Source organism: Gracilinanus agilis, chromosome 1, assembly GCF_016433145.1.
Source record: "Gracilinanus agilis isolate LMUSP501 chromosome 1, AgileGrace, whole genome shotgun sequence".
NCBI classification, from domain to species: Eukaryota; Metazoa; Chordata; class Mammalia; order Didelphimorphia; family Didelphidae; genus Gracilinanus; species Gracilinanus agilis.
The window spans coordinates 779,716,740-779,740,733 of NC_058130.1; the positions used below are offsets into that span (position 1 = coordinate 779,716,740).

Here is a 23,994-nt window from a genome sequence, read left to right on the forward strand (position 1 = left end):
TTTTAAGAGTGCCCTCATGTTCTCAGGCTCTGTTAAGTCAATTCCTTCATGTGCTTTTGGCCACGAAACCAAATCCGGATTATTTCTTATTTCAGCAATAAATATGGCTTTTTCACTTGGGGTATAAAACTCATCTAAAATAAATTCAACATCCAAGTAGGAAGAATAAAACTATTAAAAGTCCTTTTTAACTCCTTGGCTGATTTGTATGGGGACAGGAAATACTTGGGGAACCTCTTCTTTAGCACTTTCAAATCCTGTGCAGTAAAAGCTTTATATGTCTTCATGCTGACAGGTTCACCATTGGTCTAAATTGAATCTGATCTATTATTGGGAATAATGACACAGTGGTAGGGGCAACTGCTCCTTCCTCAGTCTGGGTAGCCTCACTAATTTCAAAATCTATCTGGGTACAACTGTTCACCACCTTAGATTTGGAGTTCTCTTTGACCTTAGGCTTGTATGCATTCTCTATGATCTCTAGCTGTAAGATAGTATGTTCATCCAGTGCCTGTCCCTGTTTAATCTTGCTATTGATTTCCACCATCAGCCCAAGTTGTTCCTTCATCACAGTAAACGTATCTTCATTGTTTTGTTTGCCTTTCCCAAAGATTAATTGAATTGTTTTCTTCAATGCCCAAATCCCTTGAATGGTTGTCACAAACATTACTACAATTGTCAGTAAACATGACAGGAAAACTGCCATAGTGAATGCCAAGTACTTATAAGCATCATATAGTGTTATTATTTTTATAAAGTACTCTGGGATGATTTGAAACCATAGCATTATTATACCTTGGGTGAAGGAATAGGCAAACAGTGAAATGGTGGTGAAATTAAAGTTGCTCTTGCCAACCTCATCTTGTTTCCTTTTCCCTGTTGTTAGCTTAGATTCTTTGCCCTCTGGCTTCGCCAAAAACTCTTATAAACAAAAAGGGGTCCAAGGGAGAATGTATAGATGTACAATGATGTTGTTGTATCTATCTGTATTCTCCTCAGCTGCAGATGATGGAAGAACACCAACTCTGATCTCAGCTGCTGTAATTTATCTCTTTCTCTCTAACAGTTGCCCAGGAAGGACCCTCGAGAGGTTAGATAGATGGGTAACCTTTCCAGGTCCAACCTGGGGTTGGATAGATTAGTATTGGGCTATTGATTGCCTTGGATAACATTTGGGGTCTGACTGCATTTGACTCCTTCCCAAGGGCCGTGATATAAACCACTCAGGAAGGTACTTGTTGAACACTCTTTATCTATAATCAGGGAAAGGATAACAAGGACAAGGATTGGGGATTGGAGACCTTATTGATCTATTATCTATAAACTAGTTGACAATCAGGACTGGAGGCTATTGATCAAGTGAAAGCTGGAGATTTGCTCACGCCCGCTCCCTGGCCAGGCTGGCCACAGCCAAGCCAGAGAATAGGGAAGCTATTGATGCAGCTGTATTGATGGTCTTATTCTCTCAGCTTTCTCACTATCAGTGTTGGTGATGCACTAGCTCTCACAGTCTCTCAGGAAATAGCTTCAGAGATATTCCAACCTTCTTCTTCATAGACCTCCCTTCCACCCTTCACCACCCACTCTGAGATTCCCAATCCAGAGACTCCTGTCCAGAGACCTCCAGAGAGCCTCCCTCAAAGTGGCTGTCAGGGGTATTTATACTGTGTTGCCAACCGACATTTGCCCCTGGCTCATGGCACCTGGGAACATTCCGAGTCTTCCAACTGCCATCCCTGTCAGTCAAGGTGGCATCCATCATTTCCCAGATTATGAATATAACAAGGGTGAAGTTCTGAGAACTAATTACAAAGAAACCCTTGGAGGAGAGAGACTATTGCCCACCCCCCCCCCCCGAGTTTGATGGCTGGCACTTCCTTTCCTCGTATGGTGATCTGTGGGGTCCCATACTTGTCTCTGGCCCAAGGGTGGCATGTCTCCTCTTCTTTGTGCCAAGGAAAACAAGATTCCCTTGCAAAGTTCTGGTGATCTCTTTTCTATATTGGGCTAGAGTTCATCCAGATTTGTATCCTAGATCATAAGACACTTGAAAGTGGCCCAAGATGATTTCACGTTCAGTCCAGTCTCTCTTTAGATGCTTGCCTAAGTTAAAACATCCCAAAGGCCCACCTTTACCTACAATAGAGGTAGCAGAGGAAAGAAACCAGACCCTGCCCAACTATAAATGACTGTCTAAGGATTTGAGATCAATGGGTTCTTTTCAAGAATTAAGGACCCAGGTTTGTGCTTATGCCCGTCTATCTCACCAACTTTCAATTATGCCTATTGTGAGAATTACAGCCTCCAGAGAATTTTAATCTTAACACTATTTACAGCCCTCCTACAACCCAGCAAGGGACAAAGAGGGGAGAGGCAGACAGGTATTCCAGGCTCTGGAGCCCCAGGCAGAGCTCAGGCAAAATAACCGTGGTAGAAGACATACATAGTCAAGAGCAGGATGACGTTAACATTGACCACGTTCCTCCAGAAGGGTTTTTCGGATGTGTCTGTCAACTTCTTCTTCAGGGCAGCTTCCTCCTCCTCTGTCAGCTTAGGGCCTTTCTTTGGTTCCAGCCCACATAATAAATTCCAGGCCCTCTTGAAACACCCTGGTTTTTCCTCAGGGTCAGCTGGAGGAAAGGGGAGATAGGCAATGTTATGATCATTGAGGGACTCAAAGATTTGATGTATTTACTTGGAGGAGTAAAGCAAAAAGGCCCAGATGTTAGAGGAGCTTTAAGCCTTCCTTTAGTATCAGCAGGAAGTCAGATGATATAACTAAACTTCCTTTGGAATTTCCTCAACCAATCACAGTATGGTTCCTCAGGAAGACTAGCCTCCTGGTATCAATCAATGGTTAACTGATGATAACTATAACCGTGTTGTTAGGGCAATGGTTGGCAACCTTTTTGGCTGTTAGAGCCATAAACTTCCTGTGGAAGGAGGAGGATGGAGGTGGAAGGCACTGGAATATGGGGCGGGGGCTGAAGGGCCCCCTGGAGCACATCCTGGGGCTCTGCCCCGACTGGCAGGTCAGGAGGTGGAGCTAGATATGGCTCGAGAGCCATAGGTTGCCGACTCCCGTGTTAGGGCATTAATGATGGTCAATAAAGCATCTGTCTATTAAAATTGGTAATTAATGGTATTTAATCAGAGTTTCAGAGAGCAAAGCTTGACACCACTCTGTCCCTTCAAGTTCCCTTAGAACGCCTTTGAGGCTGCCTTGTTGCCAGGCCAACCAACAAAAGGTCTGTAGCTGGTTTGAGTTTTATAACAAAGGTTTTACTTGAGGTAATCCAATAACAAGGGAAACTGAGAAAAGAGAAGAGGCTTTTGGGAATCCCTAAATGAAATCTAATCTTAGCTCAAAGTGCATAATCTAACAACCTCAGAATGTTGAAGGCTGAGTTGAGCCAGCCAGGCCTACTGGCCTATTTGGCCCCGCTTTGGTGGACACAGTCTGCCTATAAACGGATTATGTTGCAGCTTGATTGAAGATAATTAGATGGATAAAACTTTTGTAGTAATTTGTTGAATGGTGTTATTTGACCCTAAAACTCAGTAGTAATCCTGTAATTTTCAGGTATGCTGGTTGATTCTTGGCTTGATTAAAAAATTGAGGAAAGAAAGGTTTGTCCCCACCACCCTGGATCCCGGCTCCAGAATGAGTCCCTGGGTTCAGTTTCTCTCTCCCTTAAATGGAGCATAGCCCAACTGATGATTGGTCTCATGCCCTGGCGTGGCATCAGGAATCTCCCAAAATTCCAAGTGTCCAACTGGCAGCCCTGCCCCCAGACATGGCTTCTTGCAAATCCTGCAAAACTTAACTTATAGCAAGCAGTCAGGAAATGTGCCTGTAATGGGTATTTCTAGAAGGCATTTAAAATTGCTAGAGGGCTTTGCCAGGACATCACTTGAGCCTCACAAAAATTCTTAGAAATGAGAAATATAGATCTTATCATGCCCATTTTTGCAGATGAGGTATCTGAGACTCAGAGAGATAAAGCAACATCTGTGGGCACATAGTAAACAGGTGTCAGAGGTAGGATTCAAATCCCACTCTCCTTGACTTCAAGAACAAAATGCTAGCCAATATGTCATGCTCTGATGAGCTTTAAAGCTACTTTTCTGAGGAATTGATCATACCCCATTGAAAATGATAACTGTTTTCTGGCATTACTAAAGACAGTCAGTGGAGGAAATGAGCCTGAAAGGAAAGAACCCTCCAGTGTGATGCTATAGAGCTCAGGAAGCACTGGGTCCTGGTTGAAGTTTGTATGACCAGAGAAGAGGTTTCCACTTTAATGCCAGAAGTAAAAAAGGGCTTCCATTTTCAAGATGGCCTTGAAGAAAAGCCAAAAGACTCCCTGAGTCCTTCTATATGCACAAATTTGTCTCTTTTGAGAGCCCAGGGGAGCGGAGCACACACAGGTACAAGGACAATTAGCCAGATATTACCTTCTTCCACCTGCTCTCCAGCTTCCTGCTGCCCATACTGCTCAGGGTTCAGATCAATGCGTTCTTCCTGGCTATTGCGGAGAGCCCAGCAAAGGCGGTATAGCTGTGCAGAAAGCACAACAGGAGTTAGTTATTTGACCATGACAATAAGTACCCTCCCCCCACCAAAGATGTCATAATGAATTTCAGATCAAGGCAGGAAGCCTATCTCCAGGAAGCCTGCTTTGATTCTTTCCCAGCTCCATCTTCTAATGTCTTTCCCAGATATATGTTCTAAAGTCTCTTTTAGGTCTTACATTCTGTGTCCCAAGAACCCTCCAAGATCTCACATTTTGCATTCTAAGGTCTTTCCCGGATTTGATATTCCCTGTTCTAAGGGCCATTCCTGTTCTGACACTTTCTGTTCTAAGGCCCCTCCTAACATTCTTATTGTAGGATCCCCCCTAGGTCTGGCATTCTCTGTCCTAAGGTTCTCCCTTAGCCAACATTCTATAAGCTAAGACCTCTTCCATTTTTAATGTCTTATGTTCTATTTTCTACAAATTTTGAGACTCAGTTTGCCTTTTTTTCATCTTCCTTTTATGGTTCCTGCTTTTGCCCTCTGGGGCCAAATAAAACAAATCTCACGTGACAGTCCTCAAATCCTTGAAGACATCTATCAAGTTTCTCCCAAAACCACCCACAAGTGGTCTCTTTCCCAGCCTCCATATTCTCCATCCTTTCAATTTGTCCTCATACAGGACATGAATTTCCAGCCCTTTGGCACTCTAGTCACTTTTCACTAGATGTTTTGTACTTTCTCAGTATCCTTGCTAAAATGAGTCCTCCCATCACCAAACACTGCCCTCCAGCTGTAGTCCCACATACTTTGCTTCTCTCAATGAAGACTAAGAAATGATCAGCTTTTTTGGCAGCTGTATCGTGCTGCTTGTGGACTCCTAGTGGGCTCTCAGGTGCCCAAAGCCCCTCATTTTCAGAACGACTGCTCTTGGGACATGCCTCCTCCATCTTGTACTTGGGAAGATGATTTCTTGAACCTAAGTATGAAAGTCTTACATATTTCTACTATATTTCATCTTAGCCCTGACACGCTATGTTTTGAAACGCCTCTTCTCTTTGAGAGTCTAGGGTTCTCTCAAAATCTTTGGATTGGTGCTGAGGTAAAAGCCAGCAAAAGGGCACGATTCCATGATGAGTTAAGGCCAATTCATACTTACATGTACATCAGGAATAGGTTTTGTCATCAGAGAGATGCCGAGAATAATCAAGACTGTCATCATGAAGAGGGCTATGGCAAAATAGGAGTAATGCCATCCACAGATTATACTGGGACACTTGCTGGACTCCATGCAGGTGCCTGTCCCATAGGCAAACTCAGCAATCATACGAGTCAAGCCAACCGCAAATCCAAACACCAGTCCCCAGAAGGCCCCCTGCCAAAGAAAGCCAAGGTGAGTGGCTTTAGGGTGCTTTCAGGATAAGGAACCACAGAGTACCCAAAATGCATTTTGTGGAATAGAAGATTTGTTGAAAACGAAAATGACAATAACAACAAGAACAAAAATTCGAAGCTTTTGTATGTGATTCTAAGAATGGCAGAATTGCATGTGAAGCTGAGTCCTGCCTTGGTTTTGTTTTGTTTTGTTTTTTGTTTTGTTTTGTTTTGTTTTGTTTTTCACATGAGAAAACCAAGTCCCAGATAACCTAACAATTTCCCCCTAGAAGCCTGACTTCTAATTCAGGACACTTTATACTATATATTTATAATTGACAATTATTAATATATTATGTCTTATTGCTGCTGAAAATTTGGGATGTTGGCAAATGTATGGATGTGGGAGGAAGTGGCATTTTGGGACCTCCTCAGGCAATCAGAGTCCTTCCCGCCTCTACTCTCTGAACTCTTCCCCATTCTGACTGACCTGCTCATTAACTCTCTTGCAGAAGATGGCAAGCAGGAACACGGCTGAAATGGGGGACCCAATGTAGGTTGATATGGATGCTACATACTGGACAAGTTCACCATTTTGACCCGCCTGGACTACTGGGATCCAAGCAATGCTGAGGGCAATCAGGACGATGACGAACACCCTATAAGCATATTTATATCAATAAGTCACAGCTATAAATCTGTGGATTAGCTAGGGGTTTTCCCATGATGGAACTTTGTCCCGAGGAGGATTCTTCTTCTTTCCCATGAGACCACAAGCCTTGTGTTGCAAAGTACTGGTATACCTCTGACACCATTGGGATTGGGAAAGTGAAGAGAAAAGTATAAGGAAAGTATAAGGGATTAGTATTTTGGGAAAGTATAAGGGATTAGTATTACTGGTGGCAGAGATGAAGGGAATAAGGGGAAGGGATGACGATATGTCCCACCTTCACACAGTCAGGCTTTCTTTCCTGGGACCTGTCAGCCTGAATCCCTCTTAAATCGCTATAAGGGTTCAGTTTGGATTCTCTGATTAGTAGTAAATAATGAAACCCCCATTCTTTTGTTAATCAGCCTCTAAACCTCAGTCACTCCTGATTTCTCCGTCTTGCTTTCCCCCCCACATTTAATCCATCACCAATTTCCATCAATTATCTTCCCTTACAGCTTTTGAATCTGACTCATCTTAGGCTTAGATGGTGTAGAGCTGGAAGAGACCTCATTTTGGAAGAGAGGGAAACAAAGACAAGAGAAGTGAAAAGATATGGCCAAAGTCACACAGTAAGTGGTAAAATCAAGATTCAAAATCTGACCTCTGCCATCTTGTACCCATCAAATTGAGTTTTGAAATTCAAGTAGAGCACTTTAAATTTCTTCTACTCAAATTTCATCATATTAGACCTAGTCCAATGCCTATTAAGATCTGTTGGGTTCCCGATTCTGTCCCTGGGGTATCAGCTAACCCTCCCAGCTTAGTATCATGAACAGCTTCAATGAGTATTCCATCAGTACTTTCATGACATTGTTAAATGACAAACATTTTAAACATCATAGAGTCAAATGCAGATCCTTGGGGCCATTCCACTAAAAACCTCCTGTCATTGCTATTAAGCCATTAGTTGCTACTCTTTGACACTAGGTACTTAAGTGGTTCTGAATTCATCCCATTGGATTTGTGTCTTGCCTAAATCTATCTTTGCCATAACAATAATGGGAGGTACTTTATTAATTGCTTTGATAAAAAAAATCAAGATAAACTATATTCACACATTTGCTTTTTTTGTCAGTCTAGTAACCCTATCATAAAAAGATGTTGCTATCTATTCTTCTTGAAGTCATGTTGTCTCTTCATGATCATTGCTTCTCTTTTTCAGTTATTTTGCCTTTTCAGTTATTTGGTCTTGGGAAAAATAAAAATCAAGAGCACTGGCCTATATGTTGTAGATTCTATCCTCTTCTCTTCTTTGCATATTGTGACATTTATCCTTCCCTATTAGCTCACTTCATTTTGCATTAGTTTATGTAAGTTTTCCCAGTTTTTTAAACCATCCTGCTTATCATTTCTTAAATTTAGCAAAAATAATATTCCATTACATCATATATCACAACTTGTTCAGCCATTCTCCAATTGATAGTCATTCCCTCAACTTCCAACTATTTACTACAACAAAAAGCACTGCTGTTAGTATTTTTTACATAGAGGTCATTTTCCTCTTTCTTTGATCTCTAATAGTGACTTTGTTGCGTCCAAGAGTATATAAAATTTTATAAGCCTGTGGCCATAGTTCCAAGTTGTTCTTCAAAATGATTAAACTTCATCAATAGTGTATTTATGGATCTATTTCCACCCTGCTTTATGGCATTTATCATTTTCTTTTTCTGCCATGTTAGTAAGCCTGATAGATGAGGTCATACCTCAGCATTGTTTTAATTTCTATTTCTCTAATCAATAGTGATTGAGAGCATTTTGTGTGACTATTGGTAGATTTGATTTCTTCTTCTGAAAACTGCCTGTTCATGTCCTTTGGCCATTTATCAATAGGATAATGGCTCTTATTTTAAAAAATTTCATTCAGTACCTTAATATGGTTGAGAAATAAGGCCTTTATCAAAGAACTTGCTTTAAATGTTTTCCCCCAATTTTCTTGCTTTCCTTCTAATTTTGGCCACATTGTCTTTATTTGTGCAAAATCTTTTTCCTTTCATGTAATCAAAATTACCCCTTTTACTTCCTATGACTCTCTCTGTCTCTGGTTTGATCACAAACTTTCCCTTATCCATAGATCTGATAGGCACATTTTCCTCTTGTGCTGCTAATCTACTTATGACATAACACTTTATGTCTAAATCATGTACAAATTTTGAGCTTATCTTGGTATATTGTACGAAATATTGGTTCATACATTGTTTCCGCTAAATTGCTTTCTTGTTTTCACAGCAATTTTAATTAAATAGTGATTTCTTGTGTCCAAAGCAAACACTAGATTTCAATAATTCTTTACTACTGCATATTATAAACCTTATCTATTCCATTGATCCATTATTCTGTTACTTAGCCAATAATCAGATTGTTTTTTGATAATTACTTCTTTGCAATACCGTTTGAAATCTGGTAGTACTAGGACCCTTTCCTTCACATTTTAAAAACAGATTCCCTTGCTATTCTTGACTATTTGTTCTTTCAGGTGAATTTTGCCATTTTCTTCTGGCTCTGTAAAATAATTCTTTCATAGTTTAATTGGTTTGGCCCTGAATAAATATTTTGATTTAGGTAGAATTGTCATTTTTACTATATGGTCTCAGACTACCCATGAACAATGAACATTTCTCCAGTTGATCAAATTCACCTTAATTTGTGTGAAGTGTTTTGTAATTGTGTTTATGTAGTCCTTGGGCTTGTCTTAGCAGGTAGAATCCCATTCATTGACTATAGTTATTTTAAATGAAATTTCCCTTTCTGTTTCTTCCTGCTGTGTTTTGGAATGCCAGTGGCTTTATTTTATATCCAGCAACTTTTATATATATTTTATATATAGCAACTTTGCTAAAGTTGTTAATTATTTCAACTAGCTTTTTAGTTGATTCTCTAGAGTCTTCTAAGTATATCCTATCATATATATGATAGCATATGTAATTGCTATCATATATAATGATTGGTAGTTTTGCTTTCCTTTTGTCTATTCTTATTAATTTCTTGATTCTATCTGTCTCGTTGATTCTCATATGTGATCAGTCGCCAAATCTTGCCACTTCTGTTTCTACAGTATTGTTCACTTTCATTTTCTTGCAGATAGGACTGCCACCCTAGTTTGGCCTCCTTCCCTCTCACTTATGGCAATGGCTTCCTATTTGGTCTTCCTGAGTCAAAGTGTCTCCCTACTTCAAACTATCCTCTAAACAGCAGGCAGACTAACATTCTGAAAGCACAGATCTGATCAATACATTCTCTTCACTGAAAAAATTCTGCATTCACTTCCCTATTGTTCAAATATAAGGATCAAATAGAAGTTTCTCATCTTGTCATTTTTCAAGCCCTCTATAATCTGGCTTCTACCCACCTTTTAATTTCATATCATAAATTCCCCTTAGTGTGCTCTCTCTTCTAATCAAACTGTCTGGTCAGCTGCTCTCCACACCTAATATTTTATCTCCAGCCTCCATGCTTTTATATGAGTGGTTCTCTTTATCAGGCGTATACTCACATTTCACCTTCATTCTATAGTATCCCTAGAGTCATTCAAAACTCAGCTGAGATGCCACTTCCTAAATGAAAGATTACTTGATTCCTGCCTCCCATTAGACCTTAAATATTTTTATTTTTCCAGTTTTCATATTTACTTCTCTTGGTATATAGTGTATCCCTCTAGCAGAATAGAAGATCTTTGAGGGCAAGAACTGTTTTTCCCCATTAGGTACTAAATAAATTGCATTGAATTGACTTGAATCTATGGCTATTTGAGTTCACAGAGCTAAAACTATTATGCCAAGCTTTCTATAATTTAGTACATCGCAAACATAGCTTCCTAGATCTTGTTAGCTTACTTCTACTGAGGCCATCCAGTCCTGCTTACTTGCATATCACATAGAATATGCATTGGTTTTAAGGAAGAGAATACCAGCACATTCTGACCAAAGCACTCATGGGCAATGCCAGCTAGGTGAAGCAGTGGCCACAATATTAGACTTATGATAGATCATGGGACCAAAGACCCACTTCCCCTAGCACCTGCCCAAGCTGTGAAACAAAGCCCTAATAAAACCTGGCAGGACCCCCGCCCAAGAATTTCCAGTGAAGTCTGGACAAATGACCTCCTGCATCACTGACCATCACACCTGAAAACTTCCCATCCTGAGAGACTGAGGTTCCACACCCCCACAAGGCCATCCAATGAACTTCACCCAATTAGCCCACTTTGACCAATAGAGGCAACACAAATTACCTCATCCCAGACAACCATTCTATGAGAGGCTAAACCCATCTCCACTCAGGTGGAGAATATTTAGCCATCTTTGCTGGTGCTGATCTCCCCAGCTCCTCGTTCTCCCTTCCTCCACCATCCTCCCCCACTCCACTACCCCTTCTACTACCATCAGCCTCCCATTCCCGTTTACCACCTCTTTTCCTCTAAATAAAGCTTTGCTGTATTACTTCACTCTTGGATCTCATTTGTCTTGGGTCAGAGCCCCTGTCAGTCGGACTGATAAATCAGATTCAGGAAAACATCAGTTTGAATCCTTCCCCAGATACCATGTGATTCTCAACAAATCATATAACCTCTCTCAGCCTCAATTTCCTCATCTGTAAAGTGAGACTATTAATAGCACCTACTTCACAGGGTTTTATGAAGATCAAAATAGATTACAGTTCTATTTTCAAATCTGAAAATGCTATATAAATGCTATTATTATTAGCTCTGTTACCTTCCTGCTATCAAGAGCTCTCTCTCCGATGCTTGCTTTCGGATTTTGGTATAGATGTCTATGGTGAACAGTGTGCTGGCACTATTGAAGATGGAGGTGAGGGAGCTCATGAGCGATGCCAACATGGCAGACATCATCAGACCCCGAAGTCCTTGAACAACAACAACAGAGAGAAGAAATTATCTTGTTCTGTGCTTAGGAGTCAGTGGCTTTAGTCTGTCTTTCTACAGTTCCTAAACTTTGGGGAATAATCCAAACACAGAATGTTAGAGCTGATTAGATCTTAGACCAGTGAGTGACAGTGTTAAGACAGACCTTAGAAAGAGAATGTCAGAACTGGAAAGGGCCTTAAAATACAGAATGTTAGTATTGGAAGAGACAACAGCACATAGAATGGCAGAATGGCAGAGCTGGCAGAACAACTCATAATCAATTTGCATCGGCTACCTTTAGTGCTTATATGGGAACCCTGGATTTTTAAATTTACATTTGGGGAAACTTTGAAAGGTTACTTTTTCTGGTACTTTATTTTTGATATTTCATGGAATTACTTCAGGGTTGAGCCCAGGTCCTCTGACTCCAGAGACAGGGTATTTTCTAGGACACATTAGAGATTTGGATTTGAATTTTAGACCTTCTGCCTTACTAGCTGTGGGACAGTAGGAAGGTTCCATCACATCTTTGAGCTTTTAAATCCTCCTCTGTGAAATGGGGGTAATCATGCTTATGCTCCTTGCTTCACAAGGATAGTTGGGAAGAAGGCTCTTTGTAGACTTCAGAGTCCTGGAGAAATTGGAGACATATTTATCATGAAGTCATTATCCCCTCCCTGAGCTTCATTTCTTATCTAGTTTTATACACTCTTATCTCTATTAACTTTGTTATAAACCAGGCCATCATGGTAGGCTCCTGGGGCCCCTTCTCCTGATATTAAGTGAGGGGAATGGTATACTCGACCTCTACTCCTCTGGTTTTTATGATCAGATTAGTTTATGGGAATGCTAATATTTTCTCTACTTTCTTGAGCTAAGTAAGGCATATCTGGCATTCTGGATTAGCCTAATGTATAATTGGATCATACATTGAGACCTGGAAGGGACCTGGTTCAATTCCCTCATTCTACAAAGATGGAAATTGAGGCAGAAAGAGGGTAAGTGACTTTCCCAAGGTCATACAGCTAGTCAAAGTATGTAAGTTTTAAACCCAAATCTTAGGTGCAAAACTCATTGAAAATAAGGGAAAGTAGATTACCCTCAAAAAGGCAAGCTGAAATGAGTCTAGAGCAGTGATGGGCAAACTTTTTAAAGAGGGGGCCAAAGGAATGGAAATGCTCATCTGTCAGTCTGTTTATAAAGCAACTCTTTTGAAGTTTCATTGTATTGTATCCTCCTCATTGTATCTGTCAGATTAGGAATAATGTTGCATGGCCAGATAGAACATTTCAGGGGGCCACATCTGACCCATGGGACATATTTTGCCCATCACTGCTCTAGAGGAAGCCAAGAAGGATGGTGAAAAGTCAGGGAGGGGGCCAAGGATATGATAGGTGTGCATGCACATATATTAGAAGACCTATAAGAGAGAGAGATTACTCTTGCTCAGCTTGGCCCAAGAGTGCAGAGCCAAGAGCCAGGGGTAGAAGTTACAAGAAAGCTCAATTAGATTTGATGTCAGGAAAAAATACCCTAAAGATTGGTGTCATCCCAAAGTGGAATGGGCTACCATTGGAGGTCTTCAAGCAAAGACTGAGGGACCTCTACTTGGATGTAGAGGGGATTCTTAGTAAAGGCCAGATTGTAATAGATGACCCCTGAGCTCCCTCCCAACCCTCAAACTCAGTGACCAAGGGTTCTCATTCTTGTCAGAGACCACCCAAACAGAAGGACACTAACCATTTGGCATGAGCTCCAATACCAGCTTTGGATAGGCAATGTTACTGCAGCCCACACTGACACCACAGTATTTCTCACATTCTGAAGGCACAACACAGGCGACCTCATCTGTGGAGAGAGCCAAAGAGAACTCATTAGCCAGAGTCTGAGCAGTGTGGGGAGTTAAGTCCACTAGTGTGCTAGCTGGAAAAAGAACCTCTGGATGTCTGTTTAGGCAGAGGCCTGATGTCACTTAGGGCAGAGCCATTCTTCCTGGAAGTACCTACACAGAAGTGGCCCCTTGAGAATGTGCCCAGTTTGAGGGTAGTGCTAACAGCTAATAGGGCACAAAATCCTGCCTCTCTGCTTTGCACTTTTTTCATTGAATTCTCCCAGTATGTCTTGACTCTTTTTTATTAAACCCTCACCTTCCTTCTTGGAATCAATATTGTGTATTGGTTCCAAGGCAAAAGTGTGGTAAGGGCTAGGCAATGGCGTTTAAGTGACTTGCCCAGGGTCACACAGCTGGGAAGTGGCTGAGGCCGGATTTGAACCTAGGACCTCCTGTCTCTGAGCCTGGCTCTCAATCCACTGAGCCACCCAGCTGCTCCCTATGTCTTGACTCTTAAATTATATTTTAAAAACTACTGTCTTCAATATGCCTCTTAAAGACAGTGACTTTTACTTTTGTCTTTGTATTCCCAGAACAGTCACAGTACTTGGCACACAGTAGGCACTTAACAAATGTTTGCCATTTGATTGATTATATAACACCAATTCTGGAGGGGGGACAACCTCTGCTTCTGTCCCTGCCCCAAGATTGAATGGCCTATAACAAAGAACAATAAATCCAGGAACATCCAATAAAATGACTTCATGTGATAATGTATGCAACGTTTTTTACTTAGATCAGGCTTTTTCATCTTTTGGGGGGTATCCTGGACCCCTTTGGTAGTCTGAGCCATTAGAACCCCTTCTCAACATAATGTTTTCAAATACCAAATAGATAGGATTAAAAAGGAAATTCATCATCCTGACCAAAGTTATCAATAGAGATTTCCTTTGGAAGCTCAATAAGCCCTGTGCTAAGAACCCCTCATTCAGAGCAGATTTCTTGAATGAAAAAGATTTGCAGGGAAATGCAAAGCCTTAACGCTCTTTACCAATCACACTGAAGCGTCCTACAAGGTAGATAAGAGATGTAGCCAATACTTGGACCATCACAATAGTGCCTAGGGACTGAGCATGAGCAAGTGTCAGGGAGGATTTACCTGGATACAGAATGCGGCTGATCATACCAGGCATCACCATGAGGAAGAGAGGCAGTAGCTTCAGGTAGCCACACAGGATGCAACCAGCCTTCACATGGGACAGGTTCTTCCCTGAGAGACACCTCTGAACCATTACCTGCCAGAGAAGCAGAAAATACCAACTGAGTTGGGTTCCCAGGCTCTCTTACTCAACTTATAAGGTCCCCCTTCCCTTGGCCTGATTCTCATTTCAAACATTGGTTGGAAGTTCCAGTAGATGGCCGTCAGCTCAGAGTGAGGAAGAATATTCTAGCATTAGAGCTATCTAAATGTGGAAAGGACAACCTAGAAGTTAGGTAGTGAGTTCCCCATTGCAGGATAGATTCAATCAGAAGTTGAACAACCACTTGTTGATAATGTTGTAGACAGGCATTTGGACTATATTGCCCTTTAGACAGCGTTTCTACTTTTTGTTTTGTTGCTGGTCAAAATACAGTATTGAAGCACATAAGAGACAATGTATCATGGCAGAAAGTATGATTTTTCTGATTATGTCCTTCCAAACATAAGCCTTGGATCACTTCCACCGTCCATCACTTACTGCTTGAGGAAAGAGGAGAAAAATCACAAAACCATTTAGATCAGGTACACAAGGAATTGCTATTACATGGAAATTGATATTACACTCAACTGATCCCTCACTGCTGCTTGGCAATCTGACTCTACCTCCCTTATCAAATCACTCTTCCGCTTTCCACAGCAGCTCTTAGAACCCGTTTCACTTCTTCTCAAATCTCCCATGGCTCCCCTTGCCCTCACCCTTTCAGTTAAGAACCTTAAGAATTTCATATTTTAGAGAAAAAAATAAAGGCATTCACCATGATATCCTTATTCTTCATCTTTTATCATCCAGATACCTTCTGCCACTGTGTCCTCCTTCACCCCTTTTCCACAGGATGAAGTGGTCTTACTCCTTAACAAGGCTCACTGCTCTACCTGCTCAAGGGATCTCATTCCATTCCTTCACCTTCAATAGACTTCCCCATCCTCAGCCATCACCACTTTTTTATTTATCTTCAATCTCTTCCTCTCTGCTGGCTCATTTCCTACTGCTTAGAAACATGCAGTTTGTAGGTTTCCTTTGTCCTGAAAAGCCCCCCTCTTGATCCTTCCATCTCTACAGCTATAGAGCTAACGTCATCCTCTCAGTGCTTCTAAGAGCCATCCTGGATTTCTCACTAGCTGTCACGTATCCTATTGAAGCTACTGTCAAAGCCAGTTGATTTCGCCTCTACCTTCTTGAATACATCCCCTTCTCCCCTCTGAGACTACTTCCACTCCAGTATACGCCTTCATCACTTCACACTTCAGCTATAGTAATAGCTGCTAGTGGGGCTGCCTGGCTCAGTCCTCCACTCCCTTCTCCAATCCACTCTTCATTCAGTCACTGAAGTGATTTATTTAAAGATCACATATCTACTCTACTCAAAAAATTCTAGTGGCTTACTATTGCCTCCAAAAACAAACACAAAATGCACTTTTGGCATTCAAAACCCTACCTTTCCAGGCTTCTAACACCTAATTCCCCGAAAGGTACTCTTCAATCCAGAGACACTGTCCTCCCAGCTGTTCCAGGAACAAGACTTTCCATCTCTTGGCTCCCAGCGTTCTGTCTGACACTGGCCTTGGCTCCTTTCCTTCATTTATTAGTTTGTTTATTTGAACAAATAGAATCACTACTGTGTATTGGTTCTAAGGCAGAAGAGTGGGAAAAGCTAGGCAATGGGGGTCAAGTGACTTGCCCAGGGTCACCTAGCTAGGAAGTGTCTGAGGCTAGATTTGAACCCAGGACCTCCCATATCTAGGCCTACCTCTCAAGCCACTGAGCCACCCAGCTGCCCTCCTTGGCTTCCTTTAAGTTCCAACTAAAAATCTCACTTTCTCTAGGAAGCCTTTTCCAAACTCTCTTTATTCTAGAGCTTTCCTTCTCTTGTATATTTCCTATTTATCCTGCATATAGCTTTAATGTATATATTTATTTGCTTGTTGTCTCCTCTTTTAGATAATGAGCTACTTTCAAATGAGGATTTTTGTCTCTTTTTCTTACCCCCAGTGTTGAGCATAGTGCCTAGTCCATAGTAAGGGCTTAATAAATGTTTACTGACTAATTGGTTCTGGAGTCAGAGAATCTGGGTTCAAATTCAATTTCTGACCCTTATTCTATATGTGACCATCTCAGTTTCCTCATCTGTAAAGTGAAGGGAATGGACTCTATGACCAGTATGATACTCTGTGCTTCAAATCAGAAAGACACTTCAGTGCTGAATGAGTCTGACCCTGTGTGGAATTGTAGCCATGTGTCTATCAATTTTTTGGTTAGAGTCTTATTGTATGGTGTTAGGCAAGTCCTTTCTCTTCTCTGGGTCTGTTTCCCCTCCTGTAAGATGAAGATCTCAGAGGTCTATTCCAGCTCTGAATTCATGGTCCTATGAAATTTGCACTGCAACTGCTTGAAAAGAAAAGAGAAATCAGTGTATGCGTGTTTGAAAACAGAGGAAAGAGCAAGGAAGTACATACATGCATGTGTGGCTGCATGTGTGTAGGTGTATACAAAATAAGGGGAGGGAAAAATAAAGAGAGAAAAGGGAAGGAGGAAAAAGGAGAAAGAAAAAAGAGAAAGAAAGAGAAGGAGAAATGAAGAGGGAAAGGAAGAAGAATGAAAGAAAAAAGAAAACAAATGGAGAGAGAGAGAAAAGAAGGAGATCAAGGAAGTAGAGTGATAGATCTTTGAAAACTAGAATTTTATATCCATTAGAGATTGGCTAAATCAGTGATTCCCAAAGTGGGCGCACCATGCTGCAGTGATCCAGGGAGGCAGTAATGGCCTCAGGTGCATTTATCTTTCCTATTAATTGCTATTAAAATTTTTAAAAATTAATTTCCAAGGGTGCTAAGTGATATTTTTTTTCTGGAAAGGGGGCGGGAGGCCAAACAAGTTTGGGAAGCACCAGTCTAAATGTTTCTTGGAAATTAGAACTTTTCAAAAAAGGAATGAGATATTTCAGGTGATGAATAGTCCTTCAACACTAAAGGTCTTCAGGCAAAGTCTGGATTAATGGTCATCTTAACTCTGAGATTCCATGACCTGGTGACTCAATAGTTCTGTTCCCTCCTTCCTCTCATCTTACTTGTCTTGGTCCCACTGACTTTTTGGTGTTGCTGCTAATTTGACATTGGAATGCCAATATGGAAGTTCTTGGTTCCAATACTCATGAGCTAGCTGTGACCTTGGGCAAGTCAATTATGTTCTGTAGGTTTCAGTTTTCTTCTGTAGAGATTAAAATTAATATTCAATAACTAAATATTTTATGAAGTTTTATTAATAATAAACAAACATAAAAAATTAGAGTGAAAAGATGCTAAACTAACTTCAGCTGCACTAGTGCAGAAGAGCACAAGAGGGAGGAGTTGCAGAACTTATAAAACAATAACATGACCACACAAATGTGGAGATGCAGGAGAGATTAAAGGGAATTTTTGGAAAAACTAAGGGACTTCTGGGGGATGAAGTTCAAGGTTCAAAATCTCCATTTATATATACACTTCTTTGTGAGAAGAGGCTGTTCATTCTTGCCCTACTTCCCTTGAAGCATTCTTGGGATATTCCAATAAAAGAATGGATGAGAAATCCTTTGTAAAGAAAAAAGTGCTTTGCACAGGCCAGGACATTATCTTCATTGTAGGTAACAAGAACAAAACATTGGTTTATGGGTTCAAATTTCAGCTCTTCAATTCAATTTAGTTCAACACATAATTGTGAAGTACTCCCTTCATGCCAGCTTCTGGTCTAGTCTCTGGAAATACAAAGTCAAAAATGAAACAGTCCCTTTCCTCAAGGAGTTTCCATCCCTCTAAATGGATATGCTCAAGTAAGTGAGGACAATTTACAAAGGAATTTCACCTGGTTGAGAACAACTAACAATAGGAGGGTGGGGAAAGGCCTTGAGTAGAGCTTTCCTGGAATCCAGGGTTTCTAAGAGGCAAGTGAGGAAGGAATGGAATAAATGATGTCTTACATGCACTATCAGGGCAACCTTCCTCTTGAAGCCAAAGTTTCCTAAACTGAAAAATGAAGAGTTTGAACCTATAGAGTGGACTAAACACTGGGGTCAGAAAACCTGTGTTTAAATCCTGCCTCTATCTTGTAAGGATGAAAGAAAGAAGAAAACAAATGGAGAGAGAGAAAAGAGGGAGATCAAGGAAGCAGAGTGATAGATCTTTGAAAACTAGAATTTTATATCCATTAGAGATTGGTCTAAATGTTTCTTGGAAATTAGAAAATCATAAATGTAAAATCATAGATGTTTTAAATAATAACTTAGGAGAGTTTAAGGATAAGAAAAGTGTTTAACTGTAAACTTAGACATTGGGTTCAATGGAAAATTTTCGTGTTACAAAATTGTTTTGTACCCTGTAAGTATTGTTATATAAATTGCAACCCTCATCCCCTTACCAACCTCTCCAAAACCCCATCTTAGAATAGGAATAGAAAGGTAATTAGTATAATGATAAGACAAGATAAGGATTTATTATTTTGGAGGGAGGGGGAACATAAGATAGGAAGAGGAAATAGTGATGCATGAATTAAGTGGGACTTTTGGAAAAAGTCCCACCACACAAAACCGAGATACTGTGAGGATGGGGGATGGGACAAAAAAGAGCCAGAAGAAGGCCGTTGGTGACAGTTACTGACAGTTGGGACCAGAGAGGATTCTGGGAAATTCTCCGGAGGAGGAAGAAGGAAAAAAGACTTCTGGAGGAGTTCTGAGGGAGGGAGGAGGAGAACATCTCAGCTCAAATCCAGTCCTGAGGGCATCCTAAGGATCTTTCTTTGGATGTTGAAACCCTGATTCCCTGGTCAAAGGCATCCCATCGCATCTCACCCAGAAAGACTTCGATCATCAAGTCAGCTAATTTTGGGAGTGATCTCTTGGGCTCCTTCCCCCATTATCCACCTTGCTGAGAGACCCTTTCCGGTCTAACTTACAATTATAGAAAAGGATAGAAATAGAAACAGAAGGAGAAGGGACAAGGTGGGAGATGCTTGGGAGTGGGAACCCCAAAGGTTCCCACCCAAGTGATGGACCCCTTAGAAATAGAGAAGAGGGCACCCCAGAATCCTTCTGCCCTTCACCCCTTTCCCCAATCCCTGAATTGTGATTAATAAAAGCCATTCATTAGTCAGAGAGCATTCCAGAGTGCCTGAGAGATGAGGGGGAGGGGAATCACAGCTTAGTCTGGCTGCCTCCATCTTGGAGCCAGACCCCTCCTGTGAAGTTGACTGATCTCAGGGGAGGCTTGTGTGAACCCCACCCTCATTCAGAATCAGATTGGGGTCTCCCATACCTCCTCTTATAGGGAAGCCTTGCCCCTAACTCCTATGGGGCAGCACAACCATCCAGGTCACCCAGTTTTGGGGTGACACCCCCTCAAAGGTCTCTGCAGTGTATATTTGGCCCTGAGGGGAGAGCTAGAAGAGAGTCTCACCATATAGACTTTCTCTCTCTCTCCCTTCAATCTACCATTGGTTTGCTGGCTCTCCATTATTCTTATAATTTCTAAAAGCCATATGACCTTGGGAAAGTCATTTAACCACTCTAGACATCAATTTCCCTCCCTGTAAGAGGAGGAGGTTAGAATAAATAATATATAAGGTTCCTTCCAGCTCTAGATTTAGGATCTCATTCTTTCTACTGAATAGAGAAAAGTTAAATGGCCCTGAGGGCCCTCCTCTCTTATGGACCTCTCACCTGGTCAGCACACCAGTACCAAATAGAAACAAGGTTCATTCCAATGATAATTCCTGGCCATGGGAGTTCGCCAGTGATGGGATCCTGGAAGAGGTGGAAGGAGTCTGCTTTGGGCGTGTAGCATTCTGGGTTCAGAGTTACATTTCCGTCTGTGATGACAGATGGGATGGCTTTCATGTACTTCTCAGTGAAGGCCTCGTACCCTCCCACTTCAGCAAAAGCTAAAAAAAATGAGAAAAAAGTTACCACAGAGCCTCCAATGTGAGCCAAGAGGTCATATCAGGTGAGCCTGTCCTTAGGTCATAATAAATATGTCCACATATACATGAATGTCATCAACATCCATAGTGCCCCAGAAAGATTGTCCTTCCCACCTTCCCTTGGCAAAAGCCTTTCCTGATTCCCTCCAGGTCTACCTCTTTCCCACCTCAAATTCTCTTGCATCCTGCTCATTTGTGGACATATTATGTTACAGGAGAATATAAGCTCCTGAAGGGCAGAAGTGATTTTCCTCCTGTCTTTTTATACCTAGTGCCTAGTATAATGCCTGCTATGAGATTACAGCAGTCCTTCCATGTGATCTTTGGTAATGTCTCCTCGTCAAGGGGAGGCCACCACAGACTCTCAAAGATAGTACAAGGTCAGGAAGGTTCTGATCATCTCGAGAAAGTCATTGAGTGTTGGCTCAGCAATGGACATGTTTGTCTTCTGAAGACTTGGACTGAGTTCAGAGAAGCTCATCTCTATTTGTTCTGTGGGATGGGCATTTTATTTAGGGTTTTTTTTCTCTAAGAAATTCTATAAATTGTCTCATGAGGCACTGAAGGAACTGTGTTCTATATCAATGTGTATGTGTGAAAATGGATTCAACCAATGGCATTACTGATCTTTGAAGTACCCACTAATCCTCAGCATCGCATTCTTGTTTGTTCTTAACTGGTGCTTCTCAATACTCTTCCAGTGCTCAGCACAATTCCCGTCACATAGTAGGTACTTAATAAATGTTAATTGACTGACTTAATTATATAGGTATAAGAAAAAAATTTTATCATAGGTTACTGACTTCCTATTGGCATTGTTGTTACAAGACAATTTATTCAGGACCACCAAGACCCAACAGTACATAGAGCAGCATGAAGTCCCACAATAGGACCTTCATTCATCCAAAAGGCATGGATAATTGGGTAATGTCTTAAATAATGTTCTGGACTCTCTGACCTTGAGCAGGGCATGTGTAACTCACAATTAGACTTTAATGGGGGGCACTCCCCCCATTACCAATGAAGACAACAACCATTTCATGCTATAATAGAAGTCTAATTCCTCAATGGCTAGGCAGCTTCACTTTTGTCTTCAAATTTCCAGTGTCAAGCACAGTGTCAGGCACATATTAGGTACACATCCTTTCACTGGACATGCATGTGAAGCTTTTCCAGCTCAGTGGCACTAGAAAGAGTTTGTTTTTCTCTGGCAGAGCCTTTAGGGACGCAGAGCCATGTCCATGTAATGATGAGCCTTCTGAGGAGGAAACTCACATGCTAGGGGAACTCTCTAGAGCTACAAAGAGGGAGTCCTATTTCTGGATCATGTGATTAACAAGATAGAGGATTAGACATTTTGTCCAATTCTTACAACCTTTCATACCTATCCAAAATAGTAATTATATGCAAAAGATAAAGTAACTTCAACTAAGACCCAACTGTAGAGAAGGCTAATATTTACTTCTCTACTATGCCCACCCTATATCTTTTCTCTAACTACTCAACAGACAGCAAGGCTGCACAGCCTCACTCACAGACAGACTTGCAACAGAACTCAACTCTATTACCCTCCTTCTTGCAGTGCCAAGGAAAGCCAAACTGTGGAAAGTTATCAGGCTATGGTAGCAATAAGAGATCACAGCAGCATCAAGACACAAAACAGTTTGACCAGAGAATGGAACAGGACATGTAAGTATGTACTGAGGTAGAATCTAAGAATCACTGGATTACCTGAAAACCATGGTAAAAAAAGAACCTGGATACCATACTGTAAGAAATCATCAGGAACATGCCTGCTATTCTCTAACAAGAGAGGTAAATTAAAATGAAAAGAATCCACCAATCTACCTAAAATATCCCAAAATAAAAACTCCAAGGACGATTATAGCCAAATTCCAGAATTCTCAGGCCAAGGAAAAAACACTCCAAGTAGCCAGAAAGAAATAATTGAAATATTGTGGAGCCACAGTCAGGATTGCACAGGACTTAACAGCTTCTACACTGAAGAATGGGAGGTCTTAGAATATTATATTCCAGAAGACGAAAGATCCAGGATTACAACTAAGAAGCATCTACCCAGCAAAACTTAGTATAATCCTTTAGGTTAAAAAATGAGTGTTTAATGAAACAGAAGAATAGAATTCAAAGCATTCCTGATGAAAAGACCTTAGCTTAACAGACAATTCAATGATCAAATATGACCCTCAAGGGAAACATAAAAAGGTAAACAGAAATGAGAAAACTCAAGGGATTTAAAAAGGTTAAACAGATTACATTCCTACCTGGGAAGGTGATGATTAAGATATTTGAGCTATCTATGATACTTGAGATACTTAAAGTACTTAAGATACATGATAACTTTATTATTATCAGTGAAGTGAGGAGTATACATACATAGAGGGCAGAGAGTAAGTTAAATATAATAGGATAATATTCAAAAACTCCACCAAAATTAAGGAATAAGATTGATGGGTAGTGTTATGAGTATTTGTTAAATAAGTAAGCAATAAAGGATTATTGATAGGTTGGGTAATAGATGAATGGAGAGATGAGTTTGAATGAGCTAAAAAATCAAGCCATTCCCCAATTAATAAATGGGCAAGGGACATGAATAGGCAATTTTCAGATAAAGAAATGAGCTGGATTTCTTTAAGTCAGAGCGGAATCTCAAAGAGGTATGATGGGGAAAAAAATGATCCCAAGGGGTCTTGGGAAGGACAGTTGGACCAGCGAACTCACTCTCTGAATGGTCCTGAATAAGGAAGGTTGTTCAAGAGCCTGCTCTGTGAGTTGAGAGAAAATCTTGTGTTATTATTTCTTGAAACATCATAGCAGACAAGTGATGAGTGGAGCTGCAGTTCCCCTTTGTTCACCAATAGGTGGCAGCATAGTGCTGTAGCTGAGCGAAGTGTCTAAAAAAAGTTCTGACAGTTTCCTATGTATCATCTGAATTGAGAGAAGAAATCCAGTTCATTCTATTTTTGCTTGTAAAAATATTTAGATATAGGATAGAAAGATAGGTATTTGGGGAATTTAGTTAGATAGTGTAGAGTAAGTAGGATCACTCTTGGTGAGCATGAAGACTTCCCTTGCGGGAAAGATTTTGGTTGGGATTTATTTAGAATTTATTAGAATAGGAATATTTTCTTACCAATATCCATTTTTTCCTTTTACTTTCCCTTTTAACCAACTTTAAAAATTTTTTGAAACCCTTAACTTCTGTTGGCTTCTTGGTGGAAGAGTGGTAAAAGGCTAGGCAATGGGGGTCAAATGACTTGCCCAGGGTCACACAGCTGGGAAGTGTCTGAGGCCAGATTTGAACCTAGGACCTCACATCTCTAGGCCTGACTCTCAATCCACTGAGCTACCCAGCTGCCCCCGTTAACCAACTTTTAATAATTATAATAAATAGGTTTTTATATAACTGGCCTGAACAGAAGTTTTTATTCAACTGCTTAGAACCACCATCTTTTCTCAACTGTCAACACAGGA

At 40.8% G+C, this 23,994-nt stretch overlaps 1 protein-coding gene across 1 annotated transcript in view; it reads right to left on the bottom strand.

The window, feature by feature from the left end:
- Window positions 1–2,412: 2,412 nt before the first annotated feature.
- The window catches only part of LOC123232448 (solute carrier family 5 member 4-like), a 55,846-nt gene continuing 34,264 nt past the window's right edge, over window positions 2,413–23,994 (bottom strand). The window contains exons 8-15 of the mRNA XM_044658896.1: window positions 20,243–20,463; window positions 14,454–14,589; window positions 13,204–13,311; window positions 11,312–11,462; window positions 6,381–6,549; window positions 5,676–5,891; window positions 4,459–4,561; window positions 2,413–2,630 (exon numbers count right to left, since the gene is read on the bottom strand). Coding sequence (XP_044514831.1) covers window positions 2,413–2,630; window positions 4,459–4,561; window positions 5,676–5,891; window positions 6,381–6,549; window positions 11,312–11,462; window positions 13,204–13,311; window positions 14,454–14,589; window positions 20,243–20,463 — 1,322 coding nt within the window. The remainder of the gene's footprint in view (window positions 2,631–4,458; window positions 4,562–5,675; window positions 5,892–6,380; window positions 6,550–11,311; window positions 11,463–13,203; window positions 13,312–14,453; window positions 14,590–20,242; window positions 20,464–23,994) is intronic.